Raw genomic sequence first — 20,584 nt, 5'->3', positions numbered from 1 at the left:
TGTAAGGAGTATTAAACAAAACAAAGCTAAAAGAAATTTGTAATTTTTTTTCTGTTGAAGATTAAAGTAGAAAATATTTTTCATGCCAAAAGAGTTAAAAAAAAAAAAGAAGCCAAATTTGGCACAAAGTAGCCAAACTTGGCATCACTGTATGCACTCCCCAATATGCAAACAGCATGTGTTTGCATGGGGATCCACATCCATTTAAAGAGTTGGGCATCCTTAAACTTTAACCTCTGTTTTCTGAGTACAGTAGAATGGTCTGCTAAAACCAGATATTTAAATTGCTTGTTGAATCAATCTTTGTTTATTAGGAAAAAATCTATTATATTCAAAATAGAACATTTATTACAACTGGGTTCTAATTTTTATTGTTTACATCAAAAATTGTAAAAAGCAGCCATAATTGGAAGTAGGGTTATTTCTTGAGGGTTGTGAAGTTAATTTACATTTCAGTTTAATGAATTCTGGTAAAAAATTTTTGTTTGTTTCTTGCATGAAAATTAATGTGACAATGGCATTTTGACAGGGCAACAGCAAAATTTGCTTTAATGTAAGAAATTGCTTTGTTGGTATACACTTTAAGGTGAGTTGACTGCAATAATAAATTACTTCAATTGTATTAAAATTTTTGGTATATGATTGAGTTATTAATGTAGTAAAGTTATTGGGCTGCAATTTTCAAATTGTAGATCTATACACTCCTATCGTTGTCTGCCTGTCTGTCCTTTGTTAATCTTGAGAATGGAATTAGATAAATTAAAATTGAAGTGCAATATGGAAAGCTTAGGGTCAGAAACCCCAATTAACATGCTATATGTGAACATGCTGTCTGAACTGGAAATCACATAATTTCAGTTCAAAGTATTCTTGAGAACAAAGTAACAAAGTTAGATAGATGATTGGTATCACTTAATCATTATCAGGAGAAGTATGATATACAGGGGGCAAAATCAAGACCAGACATGTAAAGCTTAGAGCAGGTTGTGAGACAATTAGTTGCGGCCCACGACATCAATTCGATAATGCTATTTGTTTATTTTTTATCATCTTGATACCAAAGAAAATGTGATATTTTTTACTTAATAAACAAAATTGTTAAACTCAATTATTTGTTAAAGTATTATTATTATTGTTGTTTTTATTTTATTTAGTCATATTACTTAGAGATATTTATTTTATTTTATTTTATTTGTGTGTTTAATTACTTGTTTACATTATGTTTTCTCTATTTCATCTGTTGAATTTCAAATTAAAGTCCGTCTTGGCAAGACCATTTATTGCATTATTTGCACTATTTTGCATATAAAATGAGTGTTTTCGACATATTAGTAAATTACAGTTTATGCTTGTATTTTGAGTCTTGCAATCCTTATTTTCAAATCAGTTTACACATCTGCTTCAGATCTGTAAATTGGCCAAAAATGTTTGTTTTGTGATTGAAGTTATTGCTGGAAAAGTACACATGGTGAATATTTTTATTCTATTGTCAAATCTCGGGTTAAGAAGAAGGAATTTTTTGAGTCAGCTACTTTTGTGCTACTTATCAGAAAATTTTTGACTACAAAAGCTAAAAACATCTTGCAGCTGTGTTTAGTATTCGAGACACTACTGTGATTAGAGAGACTTTGTAGTGTTTATCTAATTGGTGTGTGAGTTCAGTCTAATAAACTGTATTTATTGAAAATTTTTTACCCTTGAAATGTCAACTAAAAGAAAAGTTGATAATGAGTGTCAATTTTTTCAGTCAAAGTGGGAAATTTTGTATTTTTTTATTGAATGGAAAGGTAAACCACCTGTGTTTGAGTTGCAATAAGACCATAAAGACAAGTTTGAGCTATTTATTGACAAAATTAGGCAAGAAAAACTGCAAAATCTTTAAAAACTAAACTTACAGGGCAGCAATCATTTTTTAAAAAATCAAAAACTGACAGTGAGAATGCAATAAAAGCTAGTTATTCGATGACACTACAGAATGCAAAAAAATCAAAAGCGTTTAGAGATGGTAAATTTTTAAAGAATGTATACTAGATGTGGCTGACATTTTATACCCATCACAGAAACTAGTCATTCAAGAAATACCCCTGACTTGAAATACAATTGCTCTCAGAGTAAATGAATTGGCAGAAAATTTTGACTTTGAACTTAAAGATAAAATTAAAGAATTTATCTGGTATTCCCTTAGGACCCAATGAAAGTACAGATATCAGAGATACATCATAGGTTGCTGTATTTATTCATGGGATTAATGAAAAGTTTACCATCACAGAAGAGTTACTGCAGTGCATACCTTTGAAGACTACTACCACAGCTCAGCAATTGAGCAATTAGTACCAAATTATGAGTTGGATTAGAGTAAATTTCACAGTATTACCACAGATGGTACACCATCCATGGTTGGTAAAAATGCTAATGTTGTGTCGAAATTACGGAAGAAAATTTTAAATGAAATTAAAGGTAAATGATCTAAATTTGCTGGAATTCATTGTATTGTATATCAAGAAGCCTAGGCCTCTAAAGTGCTGAAAATGAATCATGTGATGAATCCCATAATTAAAACAGTTACCGTATTTTACGGACTATAAGACGCAGTTTTTTCTTCAAAAAATTGCCTCCAAAATTCAGGTGCGTCTTATAGTCCGTAGCGTCTTATAGGTATTTTTTTTTTTAAATTGCTTAAAAATTAAGGTGCGTCTTATAGTCCGTAAAATATGGTAATTTTATTAGGAGTAGAGGACTAAATCACTGCCAATTCACATAATTTTTAAAAGATCTTGATGAAAAATATTCAGATATTCCCTAGTTTGCAGAAATATGGTGGCTTAGTCGTGGATCAATGCTTAAGCAATCTTTTGAATTGTGTAAACGTTTTACGTTTATGGCCAAAAGGGCAAAATCAATGGAACATTTGAATAATTTGAACATTAATTTTATTTTGAAAGCTTAAACACTTGAGTACAGTTGCATAACGATTACATTTTTCCTTGAAGTTTAAAGTTGTGGGAGTTGCAGCTGTGAGAATGAAAACTCGGCCATTTCCCTAGTATTCATGGGATCAGCATGTACAATGCAAATAAATTAGCAGATTTGCCTGACCTTATTGCTGAATTTGATAATCATTTTGCAGATTTTTGCAAGCTCAATACATATGATTTTCCCCTTTTTAATGATTTATTTATGTTCAATGTTGGTAAAGCACCAAATGGAACTAATAGATTTGCAGTTTGATACTGCTTTAAAAAGCAAGTTCAATGAAGTTGACATTTTGGCATTTTATACAAAGTATTTCAAAAATCAAAATAGCTATCCCAACTTAAGGAACCATGCTGCCCACATTTTATGCATGTTTGGAAGTTTATATATGTGTGAACAGATGTTTTCAATAATAAAGATTAATAAATCTAAATACCATTCAAGACTTACAGATGAACATCTTCAGTCCATTTTGAAAATCAATACATCATTGACACCAAACATCGAGGAGATAATGAAGTGTAAAAGAAGTCAACTTTTTTGATCCTCAAAATAATATTTCAGTTTAATTCATCTCTACTTAAAAAAAATTATAACTTTTTTCTTCAATAAAATCATTTTTTATATACTTCTTACGTATACTTAATATTACATATGCAATTTATTTTCAATCTGGCCTGTTGTCATACTCTAGACAAAAAATTGGCACTTAAGGAGTTTGAGTTTGACACCCCTGGCTTAGAGGCTAGAGACCTCGATTAACTATATATAAACTTCTGGTCTAGATCAGAAAACAGGTACTTTTTTTTAAAAATTAAAAGATGATTAAAAAGTACAACCCAGCATTGTGAATGTTATGATAAATTATTGCTTGTTTTTATATATTTTTATTTTTTATATGTCTGTAGTACTATTCGAACTATAAACTATTTGCAGCATTCATAATGTAAAAAAAAACTTTAAAAAAGAAAAAAATACTCTGACAATGTCTATATTATTGAAACAAGTTATTTTCTTCAAATTTATTGAATAAATACAATCAAACCTGTCTATAACGGAATCTGTATATAGTGAAAACCTGCTATTAATAGAAAATTTCTTTGGTCCCTTGAATTTTTTGCAAAAGGTAATGTAAATTAATCTATATATAAAGGAACCTGTCCAACACAAAAATGGAAAGAAAAACCGGTTGTATAATGGAAAAATCAGTATCTTTATCTGATTTAACACAAATTTAACAAGAAGTTTACAAGCCTAGAATGTATAAATCATAAAAACGTCAAAAAATACACATACCCAATACAGAATAGCAAAATACAACTACTGTATTACAGTAATTTTATTGGGATTTGAACAGAAAGTTTTTGCATATTTTTATTAACAACTGTTTTTTCTTAACATAAATATGTGATGTAATTATAAGTTGTGAAATTTAACACATTATTCCTGATGTGAGTTTACATTCTTTGTTTTGAAGTTTATTCAAATGAAATGTGATGTAAAAAAGTTTAAAATAAAATCAAGTTGAAATGTTTGCAGATAAAATGCACATCAGGCATATTATGCATGCTTTTTAAGTTTTGTAAAGGATATCACACTATACAAACAGTAAAAACTACTTGTACCATGTATGAGGAAGATGCTTTTAAACTCTGAATATGTCAAATGTGGTTTTGAAAGTTTCATTTGGGAAATTTTGAACTAAAGAGTACAAAAGATATGGGTCTCCAAAAGCTGTCAAAGAGAAATTGTGGGAAGAAATTGTTAAAGATTGATGAATAACAACTCATGAATGAACCACACTTTCAAGAACCTCTTGCCGGTGTTGGACACAAAACAAAAAATCGTCATGGAACGAATTCTTCCATTATTCGATCTGCGTTCCTAGTTTTTTAACCGTCTGAAGAAGAACTACCAAGTTCGAAAACGTTAACGACGATTTTTCGTTTTGTGTCCAACACCGGCAAGAGGTTCCCGAAAGTGTGGTTTACATCCCTGGTGTTCCATGATTGTATGTAGATACTTAACTCATGAATGTGCAACAAATCGTAATGTGTCATGAACATGTATTGTTGAAACATTACATCCACTTGAAATAGTTGTAAAACATGCTGATGATTATGTTCTGCACACAGTTTGTTTTTTTTTTTTTCACTTACGAAAAAAACAAACTGAATTGAGTATAATTTTATCTGATGAAGGTAGGCACTGTAAGGTTTTGTTTTATGTTTAAATTGTTACTCATTTTTATCTTAGAGAACTTTTTCATGGATGTATGAAAAAATTAAAGTTAAAATAAAAATATTTATTATTTACTGAAAATTTGTTCTAGAGGTGATGATTGTTTTGTCAAGTACCTAAGTACCACTGTATTTGATTAATGCGATTTTGATATACATGGTAACATTGATAAATTTATTAATCACATTAATTGAGAGATACATATAGTAGGTAATCTGTATATAGTGGAAACCAATCTACTACGGAAGAGTTGTTCGGTACCTTGGTGTTCTGTTATATACAGGTTTGACTGTATAAGATTCAAACTGTCCTGTAATTTAAGATTATTAACAAAATTTTATAAGTTTTATTCTTAATATTATTAAATTATTATTATTTTTTATTTCAATAGAAGAAAAATCCGTTTCATTTTCGGATGAAACAACGAATGCAAATTCTTGTATTCCAAAACAGCATTCTCCCCAACATGCAGGTAATTTATTATGCAATACTGTTATAAATAAATGTCATAATTTTGAAACTATTTCAAATAGATTTTATTATTAAATAAACTAGTCTTACATATATGTAGTTCTATAGCAGTAAAAGGTGTCTGAGAAAGACCTTTATTATTATACAAATTCGTAACACAAAATGAAGCAGTCTATAGAAATGCAGTTTATTGTAAAAGAAAGAATAACTTCTAAAAGATTTTTATTAGCTTTCATTCAATAAACCTCTGAATTCCATGGACTCCTTTAGAATACTTCCCAAATCTGTTCCACGGATTCATCCAATCTTGAAGGATGAAAATTATCTTTTGAGTATTATATAGAACATTATATAGAATGTGCTCAGCAAAATATTAAATAAAAATATCTTTTGAGTGCTGAACACTTTCTGTATCTTTAAATTTCTGCATCCAAGCATAAATTAAAAGGACTCTTGGTGATGTCTTTTTGTACTTTCTTTATACAGTTATAGTAATTTTTTTTCAGCTAATCACAATACACAGTACCAGTGCTGATGTATGAGGTGCCTTTGTGTAAGCCACTTTTCAGCACCCTTATTTTTTTAGGCCCAAGAGAAATTGAATATACATATGCGCATTCTTTCACTACACATAAATAATAAAACACAAACTGATTAGATTATATATATATTATTAATTAAATTGAAATATTTTTATTACAAAGGAACTTTTCTAGCCTTTAAACTATGAATGTTTTAATTAAGACAGTCAAATCCAAAAAGTTTTTTATCTTCTTTAATTTTGAGAAACTTCTTTTGGCATTGGAAATTTTTACTGGTAAAGTCAACTATATTCTTAAAGTACATATTAGGCAGTATTAGGAAAACAGTCAACCAAATGATTATTATAGATGAAATTTAAAATATCTTTGATGGTCAAATAAAGATTTAATTTCTTTGAATAGGGATGCACTATCTACATTGCTGCACTTTTTGAATGATCTGCTAATTTTAATTCTAAATTCTTAGTGTGATAAAATTTCACTTTTATTCTAATTTGATAATGTATTTAATCTCGATAAAACTTTAAATGTGTCATTGTGTTCTTCCAAAACTTCAAACCTTTCACACGATATTAATGCAGAATCTATTATTACCAAAAAGAAAGATGTTTTAAAATTTAATTTTGGATCTTTGACGCATTCATCTTCTGATTCGTAATCAAAAAGTCTTTTCTTCATTCTTCATCTTCTATTGGCAGAAAATGTTGACTTGATCTCTGAGTTTTCTGCCATCTGAGCTGCACAACTTATATGGATTCAAATGATTTATCTGTTTTAAATTCATTCAAATTGTCTAAAATAAATTAAAATTTTGAGAGTGTCAAGCAGGACTCTGTAACATCTTGCTAATGACATTAATTTTACTCAAAATATTATGCCACACAAATAAATTTAAATGACTAATTTTGATGACAATGCATTTGCCTGAAATTTTGTTCATGTCTTTTGTAGTATCATTTTTAATTTCTTGTAAAGGTTTGCTTTACAAGAAATTTTGCTTCTTTTGCCTGTAGTTTTAATGGTTGGATTGCTTCCCAGCTCATATTAGACAATGGTTTTGATGTTAGTCTTTTTACATATTTACATAAAATAGTCCATTGTTTTGTGGAAACAGAAAAGAAATTGTAAAATTCCTGAATTATACTGAAGAAACTAACAGTTTCAAATGAAATTTTTGCAGCATTATTTACAACTAAATTGAGAGTATGTGCTGCAAATAAATATTTATAAATGAAATAAGTGGAGGTTTTTTAAATCAAATTTTAAATTCGGTACTAAACACGATACGCACATGCAGCTGAGTGCCGATTATTATTCCTCAAGTTATTATTATTATTATTCCTCTAAATACCTTAGTATTGGCTTTGTCTCTGATTAAATGCAGTTACGGATGAAAAAACAATGGTTGATTAATTTTTTAACCTTAAAGTTTTAATATTTTTTAAAATTTAAAAATAAACCACACCATTAATATATTTATTTTCAAAAATGTTTGTAACTAATTGGTTTAGAGTGATGATACGCGCACCAGTTAAAGGCTTTTAGATACGTGAAACTGTATTTATTTATATATTTAAGTATACAATTCAATATCGTATTAAACATTAAATTGACCTCTCCTGTGGCCCAACTAGTCTTGATTTTTAACTGGAGACAAATAGAGACCAATCAGGATGGACAATTGAGGGACCAAATAGACAAAAATCCATGTCTCAGGATATGAGTGCTTTCCCATAAAAAGTTCTGATTCTTTGGCAAGTATCTGCTAATTCTTTAAAAGAAGACTGGATTTTTTGTGAAGATCTATCACTATGATTCCTTGTTCCTCATTTTCTCACCCTAGAATCTCTTGGGACCAAGTGCCTTCCATCATCACACTGTCTGCCACACTCTAAATTTGCACACTTTCTTTCTCAACCAGCAGGAAGAAAATTTCCATACTTCTCCCACTGTCTGTCATTTAAATTAACTATCTCCTCAGATGAAGTGAATAACCAACTGTGGTGTCAGCCCACGGATCCTGGCATTGGAATGTTCTTACTAAAGAAAAGTTCAGAAGTTACTAACTGACCAAGGAACATCAACTCTACTGGAAGTTAAACTATAGCCCAGTGACTTTCTCTTTAAGGAAATTTATTGACTACAAAGGACTTATGTCCAAATTTTCTGTTTGTTAGAGTGCTACAGCAATTTCATCCAGAAACATGTAAACTACCCTTTACTCCAATAAAATGGTTTTTATGTAAATGGAGTCTTGACTAAGTGCCCACTCCACTCCACATGACATTTCATCTCACTCATCACTATCCTGAGCAACAGATCTCTATCTCTAATGGACTGTTGACCTCTAACCCATGAATTATATCTCAGGACCACAAACAACTTCACAGAGATCCTCACACATGTATACATAGAAAAGTTTAGAAACATTAGGCCTTAACAATAGCACATATATATCATTTGACAAAAAGAACTATTCTAAACGCCTATCACATAACATAATTAGGAAATTCTTAAATACAACATAAAAAAAATAACAGCTTTTTAGTAACTATGCCTTGACATTGGTTTGGAAGAGTTCTAATCATTAATAGCAACTAATTAGGACAATCCACTAACAGCTATAATAATATTACAATATAAGTCATCTAAAGAAATTATTTATTAATTACAGTAGAGCATCGAAAAGTGGAACGTCGGTAATTGAAATGGCCGGAAACTGGAACGATTTTCAGTCGGACTGTGTCGTGCTGAATCGAACGTTTTTGATACTAAATTTACTTCTAAAGTATAATTTTCATGTTTTTTATATTCTTCAATATATTTATTTTGTTTGTACAAAATAAAGAAATAATTTTTAACAATACGATAGCCTCGATTATTATTATAAAAATTTTCATTAGGCTTAAAATCAACGAAAATTCAACACAAAGCGACACGCAACGGAGAAAAATTCAACAGGAAGCGATACGCAACAAAGAAAAATTTGAACATCGGACAGGTTAATATATTTTTTCGTACATAATCGGAAATTGGAAAAAATCACTACTTGGAACGACCCCAGTCCCCAATTGGTTCCACTTTTCGACGCTCTACTGTAATAATAGTACATTCCAGACATGTCTACATGAAATATCATAGTTAAGTTTCTAGTTATGATTTATTTCATTTAAATGACATAATAGATATTCTGTTATTTATTATTAGTTTCTTAACTACTAAGACTTTTGGTCATAATTTTTTAGTTATATAAATAATAATAATTACTTACTTTTATTAACATACTGAATACTGAAATTTTTAAGATTTAAGAAATACACAAGTTTTTATAACTAAAAATTTGAATATCAGTCAATCACAAGAAAATTGTGTAATTGAAATCTTACTTTTATATATAAGATTAGATTTTGATTCACTTATTATAATTGCTAACTTTATTAAAATTTTAATTTATTTACCCATTTATTTGTATAGCTGAGCGTCCAGCAAAACCAGCCATTAAAACATCTACTTCTTTAAAGTCACAATCATCAGGTATGAAAATTATGATATTTTAATACATCTGAATTTATATTTAATTTACTTCAAATATATAATTTTTACTTAATATATCAATATATAAATATTAGATTGAAAAGTGTTTAATAGAATTATGTAGTTAGAATTAATAGTTTAATAGATGTTTATTAAACATTAATGTTTTGTCATGTTTAGTGATCATCTCCAAGTTTGCTATTCAAAAATTGAACATTACAAAAGCTAACAGAAAATAGAACAAAAAACATTGGAATGCCAAAAAAGATTTAAAATACAAAAAATAAAAATAAAATATATTTCAATCTATTACTTCATTTAAATGAGCAGTAAAAACTAAAAACAAAAAATAACAAACAAGCCAAGACAAAATGTCATTTGGGTTATGTTGTGCCAACCTCAAATTATGATTTCCAAGCATTAGACAATGTGTTCAGATACAGTGTTCTCCTTGTTTTTTAGATTTCAAATGTTATAATATTGTGAGAAGCCAGGGGTTGAGTGTTTACTCTAAAGCCCTTTGTTGATGTTGGGACGGTTAGTCCTTCTCACTTTTTCACTGGATGGCTATTCTATAAGGTGTCAGTGGGATTGTAAGATTCCTTTGACATCAGGTCCTGACACCAGTTTGGATAGTATTTCTGCACTTCCTAACTCGCAAATAGTATGTTCTACTCTTCTGAAGATACGTTCAAATAGAAGGGTACTTCGTTGTTTGAGTAGAGAGTGCAGTGGGTAAGTCAATAAGGGTCCGATTTCCGAGTAATAACTGAATCGATGCAAGGTTCACTAAAAAATAAATTTAATAAACAAAAAAAGGAAGCATATGATACCTGCTACAAATACAGTGATATGTAGGCACAAGCATATATATAATGATCTGATATCTAGTGGATTAGCTTTATGGGCTACATACGATTGCTAACTTAATATCTAAATCGACCAAGTTACAAACATTCTAGCATAATACTTCTGAGAGATTGACAATATCTTTTATTTTCATCGAGGCATATCGGTAGGGAGACTCCTATGGAGATAACTCAGCCGGGAGTATGGTGAATAGAGCTGCTTCTAGGGCGATCTATGGCAAAACAGGATCTTTGGGGCAGACTCCACCTGCTTCTATGGTGGAGTCTGCCCCAAACTTCGAGTGCATGCCCTTTTTATCCTCCTAAGTGTAGGAATAGAATCAGGTGATTTTGATTTAATGTGGTCTAAAGTTGAGATGTGCCACTGGTCTGGCTAATATGGGCTGTAAAAATTTGACGACTCAGCTGGATTGTTGATACTTTCTTGCCTGGTGTTATGACACTTTTTATCATATAAGACAAACAAATTCAAAGTTCATAGATGTCATCAATGAGGTGTTGTGACTCTTCTTACCCCATAATTTAACCAATTTTGATGTTTTTCTCCATTAATAACCATGTTTGGATTTATTCTCCAAACTTATTCAAAACAACATTAATGATTGTTGATTTTGTAAGGATACTCAATCGTCTTTTATCTATTAGATCAGAGGGCAACAGAGATGCCAGGTGGTGAAGAAAAAAAGTGGGTTTTTTTTCCTTCAAAATTAACTATTACTTTAACTACTTAATTTCCTCCAGGATCTCACAATATGTCTAAGATGATGCTTGTTTCTGACATGCTTGATGACTTTAGTTTCATCTTTAGCTTTTAAATGCTTATTATTAAGATAAAAACCAGCAAGATGTACTATATTTACAAACTACATATTGTTTATTGCAATTTAGACATAAAGATGAGTATTGTAATTTACAATAGCAACCATTTCAATGTTCTTAAAAGTGAAGTTTTCGTTTGGAGGATAGAATGGCTTTATATAAGGAAAAAGATTTTTTTACGTCAGTTGAGACTAAGGGGACATGTTTCAGTTTTACTCAGAATTCTAGTTCAGTGCAATCCAGAATATTTTTCAAATTGGGATTGTTTGATAAACTATCAATAGATTTGAGTTTGTCCAAGGCAAAACCATTCAGTACATCAAGCACCTGACTTACAACATTCCACTGATCTTGCATTTCAGTTCCATGTTTTTCCAGCTCATTGATTTTATCCACCAATAACTTGTACGAATGCACAGTGTGTCACTACTGGATCAGTGACCAATTTCTCGACACTGTTGACGGCCACAGAATCACCAGGAAGAAGTTCGTTGATAAATGCATTAATTTTCTCAAAGTTCTTGCAGTAGAATACCACACTGTTTAATCAAAACCCCCAACGGATGACCAGATATTAGAGTTCATTGAGTTCGTATTTTCAAGTTGGTACACCTTCTGGAAGAAAACTCACTGTGTTCAGCATTAATAAAGTTTATTAACGCTGAACACAGTGAGTTTTCTTCCAGAAGATATATAAACCTTGGCATAAATCTTTAATTTTATTCTTGCTCAAGTTGGTACATTTTGAACAACATTGGTTGTACATAGCACCTAGTCAGTGGTACAACAAGAATGTTCAGCATGTACTGTTTTGTGGAATCTGTTGTTTCTTCCAGTATAAACACTACAGGATTGTCTCCAACAACGTCCAGGTGCCCCTATAAATATATGCTTGAAATTCCTCCTTTTTTGTTTGCCTTCTCTATGCTTTTCCAAACTTGTGTTGCCTGATTTTCATTTCTTGGTATTTCACATCAACCGAAATCAGATAATCACAAATGGAACAGCAAAGAACTTTTCCGCTGTGTGTACACCTTTATCTTTAAACTTATTTGCTAAAATGTTCAGTTTAGATGCAGACAATTTTGCCATTTTCTAATGTCGCTGACACTAAACGAAGGAAATTGGAACTGTTGTGCTCACAAGTCAGGGTAAGATGACCTCAATACAGAATTTTCTAGATACAGTAGTGAACCGAAAATCGGAATCAATTGGGAACTGGGGTTGTTCAGATTAGGGATTTGTTCCAATTACGGTTTATGTACGAAAAAATATATTAACCTGTCCGATGTTCAAATTTTTCTTCGTTGCGTGTCGCTTCCTGTTGAATTTTCGTCGATTTTAAGCCTAACGAAAATTTTTATAATAATAATCGAGGCTATTGTATTGTTAAAAATTATTTCTGCATTTTGTACAAACAAAATAAATATATTGAAGAATATAAAAACATGAAAATTATACTTTAGAAGTAAATTTAGTATCAAAAACGTTCGATTCAGCATGACACAGTCCGACTGAAAATTGTGCCGATTACCGGCGATTCTGATTACCGGGGTGCCGATTTACGAGTCTCTACTGTAGTTCTTTTCTTAAAAGAAAACACATATTGCAGATTTTCAGTAAATCTGTTTAAATTCTTAAAACAACCCTAAGGCTTAGTTGTTTAGTCCAGAAAATTCCCCTTTACCCCCTTTTCTCTCAACAAAAGAAGAGAGTGAGCTAATTATTGTATTTTTTTCCTCAGCATACATGGTCTGGTTTAACAAATTTGTTTTTCCCCCTCAAGTGAATGAATAAAAACCACCATAAAAACCGATAATTGTCAACATATTCTTTGAAATTGTAAAAAAGGGGAAAGCTGGGTCTTTAAAGGTCTGTTTTATAATTTAAAATTTATTAATTTCTAATATTTAATGTACTTAATTTATATACTGTTCAACTTAGTTTGTCTGGAATGCATTAAAAGAATACTCAAATTTATATTTGTTCTGAAATTTGTACATGTTCATTTGGGTGCTAAACAATTTGGCAATGAGTGGGCCTACTGCACTAAAACCAACTTTGTCTTTTTACACACTGCTCCTTTCAAAAATCGAGTGTTTGCAGCACCCAAAAATCTGGACCTTAGTGATGACAAACGAATTTCTGTATGATTCTTATGGGGATTAACAATTTTTGTCAACCGCCAGTCAATTTCACTCCAAGTTTATGTATTTTGACAAAAGCAAAGAAACAAGGAGTAAATAGAGAGAGAACAAACACTTTACTTGTGAAAATTTTGTGCTGAAGTTGTGTGGCATATCTTCTGACTGTTTTGTACAGCCAAGTAATAGTCGGGGACACAACCACAGATTTATAGTGTGTTAAGATAATCTCTCCCCCAGATCGCCTCTTGGAACCTATCTGTTTTTTCCTATGTATGCATCTTCCCTCCTATTACATCTGAGAATATCATACCAAGAGTAGAACATTCTGTAGAAAGCTTGAGGGAAGTCTGCAAAAAATATTTTAGATGGAGAGTCATCTTCAAGATTTGTGATGGTTTGTTTATGAGAAAATCCCACTCCTTTTGGGAAATTTTTATACCCACATGGGAGGTTTTATAGGCTCCCCTTTACAAGTTTGTTTTTTCTTTAAAAACATTCAAGAAGAGTGTCATTGATGTGAAATAATCAAATCACTCCAAAGGCAGCTTGTATCAAGCGAGAGAACAAATACACATGTCTGAACAAGGTTAAAATAATAAAAAATATAATGTGGTAGTTCGGAAGAAAATATTTGTGAGTCTGTGAGTAACGGTTTCAAATAACAACACGGAGAGAAAATTCACACAATGAATACACCTTTTATTTCTTTTGAACGCAGTTCTTTTAATACATGGATCCCAACTCAACAGAATTTCACTTCTATAACTTTACAGGGGAGTAGGTCGCCTCCTATTACTTCACATATATACAACATGTGCGTAACACAAACGAACAGGAAAATAAAAAGGGAGGACTTAATGACTAACTTACAACTAACCTTATAACTATCTTAGAACTAACAAGGAAAAGAAATGGATAGACTAAGAAAAGTAAAGAAAAAGCAGATAGGAAGTACCTGGGCCCAAGTCGTGTAGTTAACGTCCTTGATGATTTTCACGCTCTCACAATCGTAGTTGTCTCTCTCTACTCCACCAGTAGTTCTATGCCCAGATTCTTCGACTCTCTCGATGTCTTAGAGATCTTTGTAGTCTCCTTTCCTCTCTGGTCTTGGCAGGTTCTCTCTCAATTCGTAGTCCCCTTTCTTTTGCAGTCTGGAGTACTACTTACTACATCTGTCTCTTCCGAGGTCCAGCCATAAAGTGTCTCCTCTCTTTTTTCTATGCTGCTTTGGGCCCATACTTTTTTTGTCTATGTCTCCCATTTCAGGGAAGTCTTAATCTCCTCCTTTGTTCGACTCTTGGTTCTTGGAAAGGGCAATCCTCCCCCTCGAACGGTTTATGTATGAGTTGCTTTGAGACAATGGAAAGGAAGTGTGAAAGTAGGAATGAGAGAAGAAAATAGAAACGAAATACAGAACTTATGAACTATATATAAAACTAAAATATGGCTGACGGCCACAATAATATGGTCTATTGACCACAATATTCAATTTTTTGTATGCTATTTGAAATAGACATTCTGTTTTATTGCTTTGAAGATGGATTATTATGATGAAAAACATTAGGAAGTACAATTACATTTTTTATTCTGAATAAAAAATATATTAGAAAATTATGTATATTTTAAATTTATTAAATATAATTGTGAGAATGTTTATAATAATAATTATAATTATTATTTTTATATTTTGCAGAAAATGAAGTCATTCCAACAACTTCTTCAACAACTGTTATGCCAGCAGGTAATATTTATAGAGAATTATTAGATTGTTAAAGTTTGTATTTTCTATTTAATCATATTATTAAATTTATTTAGTACATTTTTAAAATAAAAAAAATTAAATTTATTTTGAATTTGTAATTTATTGTAATTGATATATTTAAATTTATTCAAAAATAAATAAAATAAATTATTTTGTATTAAATCAATTTTTTTCTATCTTTTTGTATTAAATTTTAATTTAGTTTAGATGATTGTAGTTTCTTAATTATTGAAAAAAATAATGAAAATTTTAATTCACATTACCTAATTAAATTTTAGTTTAGAGCAGTGGCTTTCAACCATTCTGAGACACCATTCATAATATTTTTTTATTATGTGGAACATTTGCACCAATATGTTTAAAAGTGAATAAGCAATTTCATGTTTACTATTCTTACAAAACAATAAAGAAATAAACTAATAAGCTTTATTGCATTGAATAAAATAATAAACACAGAATTATTGATGAATAAAGTAATACATTGTAGTACATTGGAATAAATTTGCAATAAAACTTTAAAATCTTTAATTTTGTTGTATGAAACACTTAGCGAGCTTGTAGAATTCCTGAGTTCTGTAGAATACAAATTGAGAACCACTGGTTTAGAGAAAGTGTTGTGTCATGGAAGTATTTTAAAATATATCATTTAAGTTATGAAATTTTTTGATTAATTTAGTACAAACAGTCATTTTTCAAAAATTAGCTGGTATGAGAGTTCATTTCAATATTCTGTGTTATTCAATTTATCATCTTGAATTTTTTATTTAGAAAATTTTATAATTATTATGAAAATAAATAGAAAAAATTTATTTTATCTTTAACTGTCTACTTAGACATTGCTTATTATTACACTGATCTAACTGTCAATTTTGTATCAAATATTAAACACCAGTGTAACGTCCAGACAGTTAAAGATAAAATTAGAAATAAGGACAGTAAGGCATTGTTAATTAAGAAAAAATTTATATTTCTAATAATTACCTAGTGCTTATATTCTTAAAAATACAGATGTTTTTGGCCTCTTTAGCATTCCTCCTTGGGTATCAAGCAGAGGAAAAATTCAAATGAGCTTCCAAAAGTTTGATGAAAACTTTAATACCACTAACTGTGTTCTATAATTTAAAAATTTTAAAATTGGTCAAAGTACAATGATATTCAAATCAAGTTTAAATCCAAAGTATTCAAAAAGGTTAAAATAGCTTCAAACAAATTTCATATAAAATTCAAAATTAGATCAGATGAAAAACAATATAAAAATGAATATATTACATTATATTCACTTTCTTATCCCTACATCTTATTTGGAAGACTTAATCTGTCTTTACTTTTAATGCAGCCTCCAATTCATTCTTGTTTGTAGAAATAAAAATTTACATGTACCTCTTGTAATTTGACATAAACATCTTGTTTAGAGGCATAAGTAGCCAATGTAGTTCTTGTTTTATCTTTTTTGATTGTGTATTTATGTTCTTTCACCCTATCCCACAAAAGTCATGATGTATAGCCAATGTATTTGAGAATATATCCAAATTAGTTATCATTTAGTAGCGTCTCCAGGATGCCATGTATCTATGTGGCCCGTATTATTTCACAACAGTTTTTTTTTTTCTCATTTGATTCTGGCACTCATAGCTATAGCCATCTCTTCATATAGAGACTTTAAATTTTTGTTACAACAAATGATGTTTGGTCTCTCTCTACTCTTGAATTGCTACTATTGTAATTTTTTTCTTTGTAGTAATATTTGTTGATGAGATCTTGAATCAAATTGTCCAGAACAGAGGGTGTTCCTTTTTTTTGTAAATCAGAAATGTGGTAAAGCAACCTGGTTATCTGATATAAATTTTATTGTTAAAGCAAAATAAAAATATGAATAACAGGCCAGATAAGAAAAGGTCTGTTTTATAATTTAAAATTTATTAATTTCTAATCTTTAATGTGTTTAATTTATATACTGTTCAACTTATGTTTGTCTGGAATGCATTAAAAGAATACTCAAATTTATATTTGTTCTGAAATTTGTATATGTTCTAATTTTTTTAATTCTTTTGCAAATACCCGAGGAAGGTATAATTGCTGGAAACATTTATGTTATAATATTAAACCTAATATTTTCCATTTAGAGTTGGATTTAGCCTCAAGACTTTAATTTTATTTATTCTAGATAGATTTACTCTTAATTGTAATCTGGAATATACAGTAGTAAAGGATGTTTAATCAAACTCTAATCCAAAGTAACAACATAAGTATATAACTAAATTTAAACTTGAAATATGTCCATTATTTTTTGTTTTTTTTCTCTGATGGAATATTGTAACTGAGAAAAATCTTAAAATAGCAACTTCATATAAATGGAATATTATATATTGAAGGAAAAATATGTAAATAGTTTTTCAAATTTAAAAAAATAATATACATTTATAGAAAGTAAAACTAATTTAAAACTACTATGCAAAATTGGATTCATATCAATTTATTATTATTTAGAACTTGGTTGCTTGCTGTTCTCTTAATTACATGTATTTTCTTCAGAATTAGCACAAGGTTGCTGTTGAGAACAAATCATACAGGAACACTTTGAGTGGAATAACTCAAACACTCAAACTTGAACACTCCTTTTGTATCAATAAACCTACTTTTTTCACTCAAAGTGTTCCTATATGCATTGTTCTCAATAGCAACCTTGTGCTAATTCTGAAGGAAATACATATTATTATTATTTATTTTTTTGTTTTGATTAAAATACAAGTATAGTCTTAAGTATAATTAAAATAAGTAATAACAATAATAATGATTTAGCATTTTTATAAACTTGTGAAAAATTTACTCTATTGCTTAAATTAATATATTTCATTTAAAAAAATTATTTTTTATATAAAGAAAGAATTAAATTCATTGATAATTTTGGATATCATTTTCTTATGTTTAAGTTTTTCAGAATATTCAGCTTATTAATTTACAAATAAATATTATATATCATTACTTGGCACTTGATATAAATTTTCTTTTTACTACTTTATTTCTTTCTTACTCTTCACATCAAAATATCTTTCCTAATTTTTCTATTATATGAAAATCCTTTCACTTCAGAGAGAGAAGGTCGTCCTTCTAGTGGAAAACCTGCTCCTCCACCTAAACCTGCATCTCTGTCTTCTGCTCTACTGGAAGTGAAACAGCATGGTTCTTTTTCTTCCAAAGGTAGTCAGGAATATGTCACACATTCTAATTCATTTGAAAATGATATCACAAATTTAATCACATATATTAATTTTATATAAGACTGTTTATGATAAATATTTGTAAAGACCATTAAGAAATAAAAAAATATTGTTTAAAAGTCTGTTAAAGTAATATATTGTATATAGCTTTACTTTTTTACTTTCAATTAAACAAACTAAAAAATAACTATAAAGAGAATTTTTTTATTTAGAAACTGCAGCAGTTTACAATATTAGAAAATATAAATTGGAACTATAGTAGCTTCTTAAAATTGGAAATCTGTAATCACATATAACATCACAAATACCTTAAAAATCCAGTACACATTTAATTGAACTACAAGAAATATATACACACTGACAAACGTTTTTGATCTTCAGGTCAAAATGTAAGGATCAAAAACGTTTGTCAGTGTGTATATATTTCTTGTAGTTCAATTAAATGTGTACTGGATTTTTAAGGTATTTGTGATGTTATATTGATAAATTGCAACTTTAATTATACAGAATTATATAGAAAATTAAGCCTGAATTACATCAATAATCAAATGATAAAGCTAGATTCATTATCAAACTATAAGTAAATATATATGTAAATGGATAATTAAATATACAGAGAACACACACAATTTGCATTAAAGGTAGAAAATTAAGTTACTATCTTGTATTAAATTTAATACTAGAATTAAATTAAATTAATTTAGAATAGTCATTTAAATCTTTTAAATTAGTTGATCTGAAAGCAAAAATTGGCCAGAAGTTCAGGTAGCATAATTGACTGTGCATCTACACAGTAAGCAAAAGTTTGGGGTTCAAGTCCCACTTTGGATTAATATTTTTTTTTGGAATGTTTTAAATTAATTAATTAAATTCTATTTATTAAATTTAATACAAAATGATGACTTAATTGCTTACCTTTAGTTCAAATTATACAATATATATTTAATTAGCTAAATGATGTTCTGAAAATGCTAAATTATCAATACTTACATAAATTATTGCTTAGCATATATATTTATGCATGTATTGTAGTTTTAAAATGAAAAGAGTGTTAACTAGAATTTGTTAAGTGCTAAAGTTTAATATAAATTGAAAATAAAATATAAATAAATTTGTTAATATGATTTAATTTCTTGTTATATTGTACTATATCTGTCCAATCACAGTCAATGCCTGTTTTATATGTAGGAAATTAGACAGACACTGAGGGTTTCTAATTATCTGAGAACTGCAATAAAAGCAAACATGTTTGTTTGTTTATTCATTTTGAATATACTGTTGTGTCCATAAAATAAACTATTACTTGTTAACGTATATAATTAACTTTATTATAATAGAAACGTAACTGTGTGATAACACAACGTAATGTTGTGCCTCCAGATCTAAATGCTACTACAGCTAACGCACAACTGACCAAAGACAAAGGAACACGACAAAGGTCAGAGTGCGAGGTTGCCTAACTAGGTCAAGGGGCAATTTGGTGTGGGTTATCCCCTGGAGGTTTACATACATATCACATACTAAGTAAAATCATCATTGACTTATTTTTTACAGTTATGTTCACATTCCACAATCATATTTTAAATGATATTCTACCGATATATATATAATAGATTTATAAAAATTAAACTAAGCTTCTAAAATTTTCAGAATAATTTTATATAGAAAAATGTTACTATAAATTACAAGGAACTATATTTGTGTTTGCAAATGCAGTTCCTTATATCTTTGTTAATTACAAAAGTAAAATAGTTTTACAAAGAGTAGTTGATTTATTTTCAAATTTTGTGAAAATACTGATGTTTTACAAAAATTAAGATAAAGGCAATTGGAATGTCCAGAGGCAATTGTTTTAACTATGCTCAGAGCAAGGCCTTGCATCAGGTATACCTGTACATTGGGACATGTGCCTATCCCCTTTGTCATTGGGTTGCCCTTTTCTTAATTCCCAAGGGAGCTTTAAGGTTTCATTTTATTTTTAAACTAGCTTGTTACGCCTGACATTTTC

The 20,584-nt window shown here is 29.5% G+C and overlaps 1 protein-coding gene across 11 annotated transcripts in view; it reads left to right on the top strand.

The window, feature by feature from the left end:
- Positions 1–20,584, top strand: part of LOC136978689 (coiled-coil domain-containing protein AGAP005037-like) — a 526,382-nt gene that overhangs the window by 388,220 nt on the left and 117,578 nt on the right. For all 11 annotated transcript variants that reach the window (XM_067274447.1, XM_067274453.1, XM_067274444.1 and 8 more), the window contains 4 exons: positions 5,606–5,686; positions 9,702–9,761; positions 15,290–15,337; positions 18,449–18,556. In XM_067274447.1, the coding sequence (XP_067130548.1) occupies positions 5,606–5,686; positions 9,702–9,761; positions 15,290–15,337; positions 18,449–18,556 (297 nt within the window). The remainder of the gene's footprint in view (positions 1–5,605; positions 5,687–9,701; positions 9,762–15,289; positions 15,338–18,448; positions 18,557–20,584) is intronic.

The sequence above is a fragment of the Centruroides vittatus genome, unplaced genomic scaffold (genome assembly GCF_030686945.1).
Source record: "Centruroides vittatus isolate TY-2023 unplaced genomic scaffold, ASM3068694v2 contig_549, whole genome shotgun sequence".
Lineage (NCBI taxonomy): Eukaryota > Metazoa > Arthropoda > Arachnida > Scorpiones > Buthidae > Centruroides > Centruroides vittatus.
Note: the sequence above shows the minus strand (reverse complement) of the source record. Positions and strands in the feature narration are given on the sequence as shown.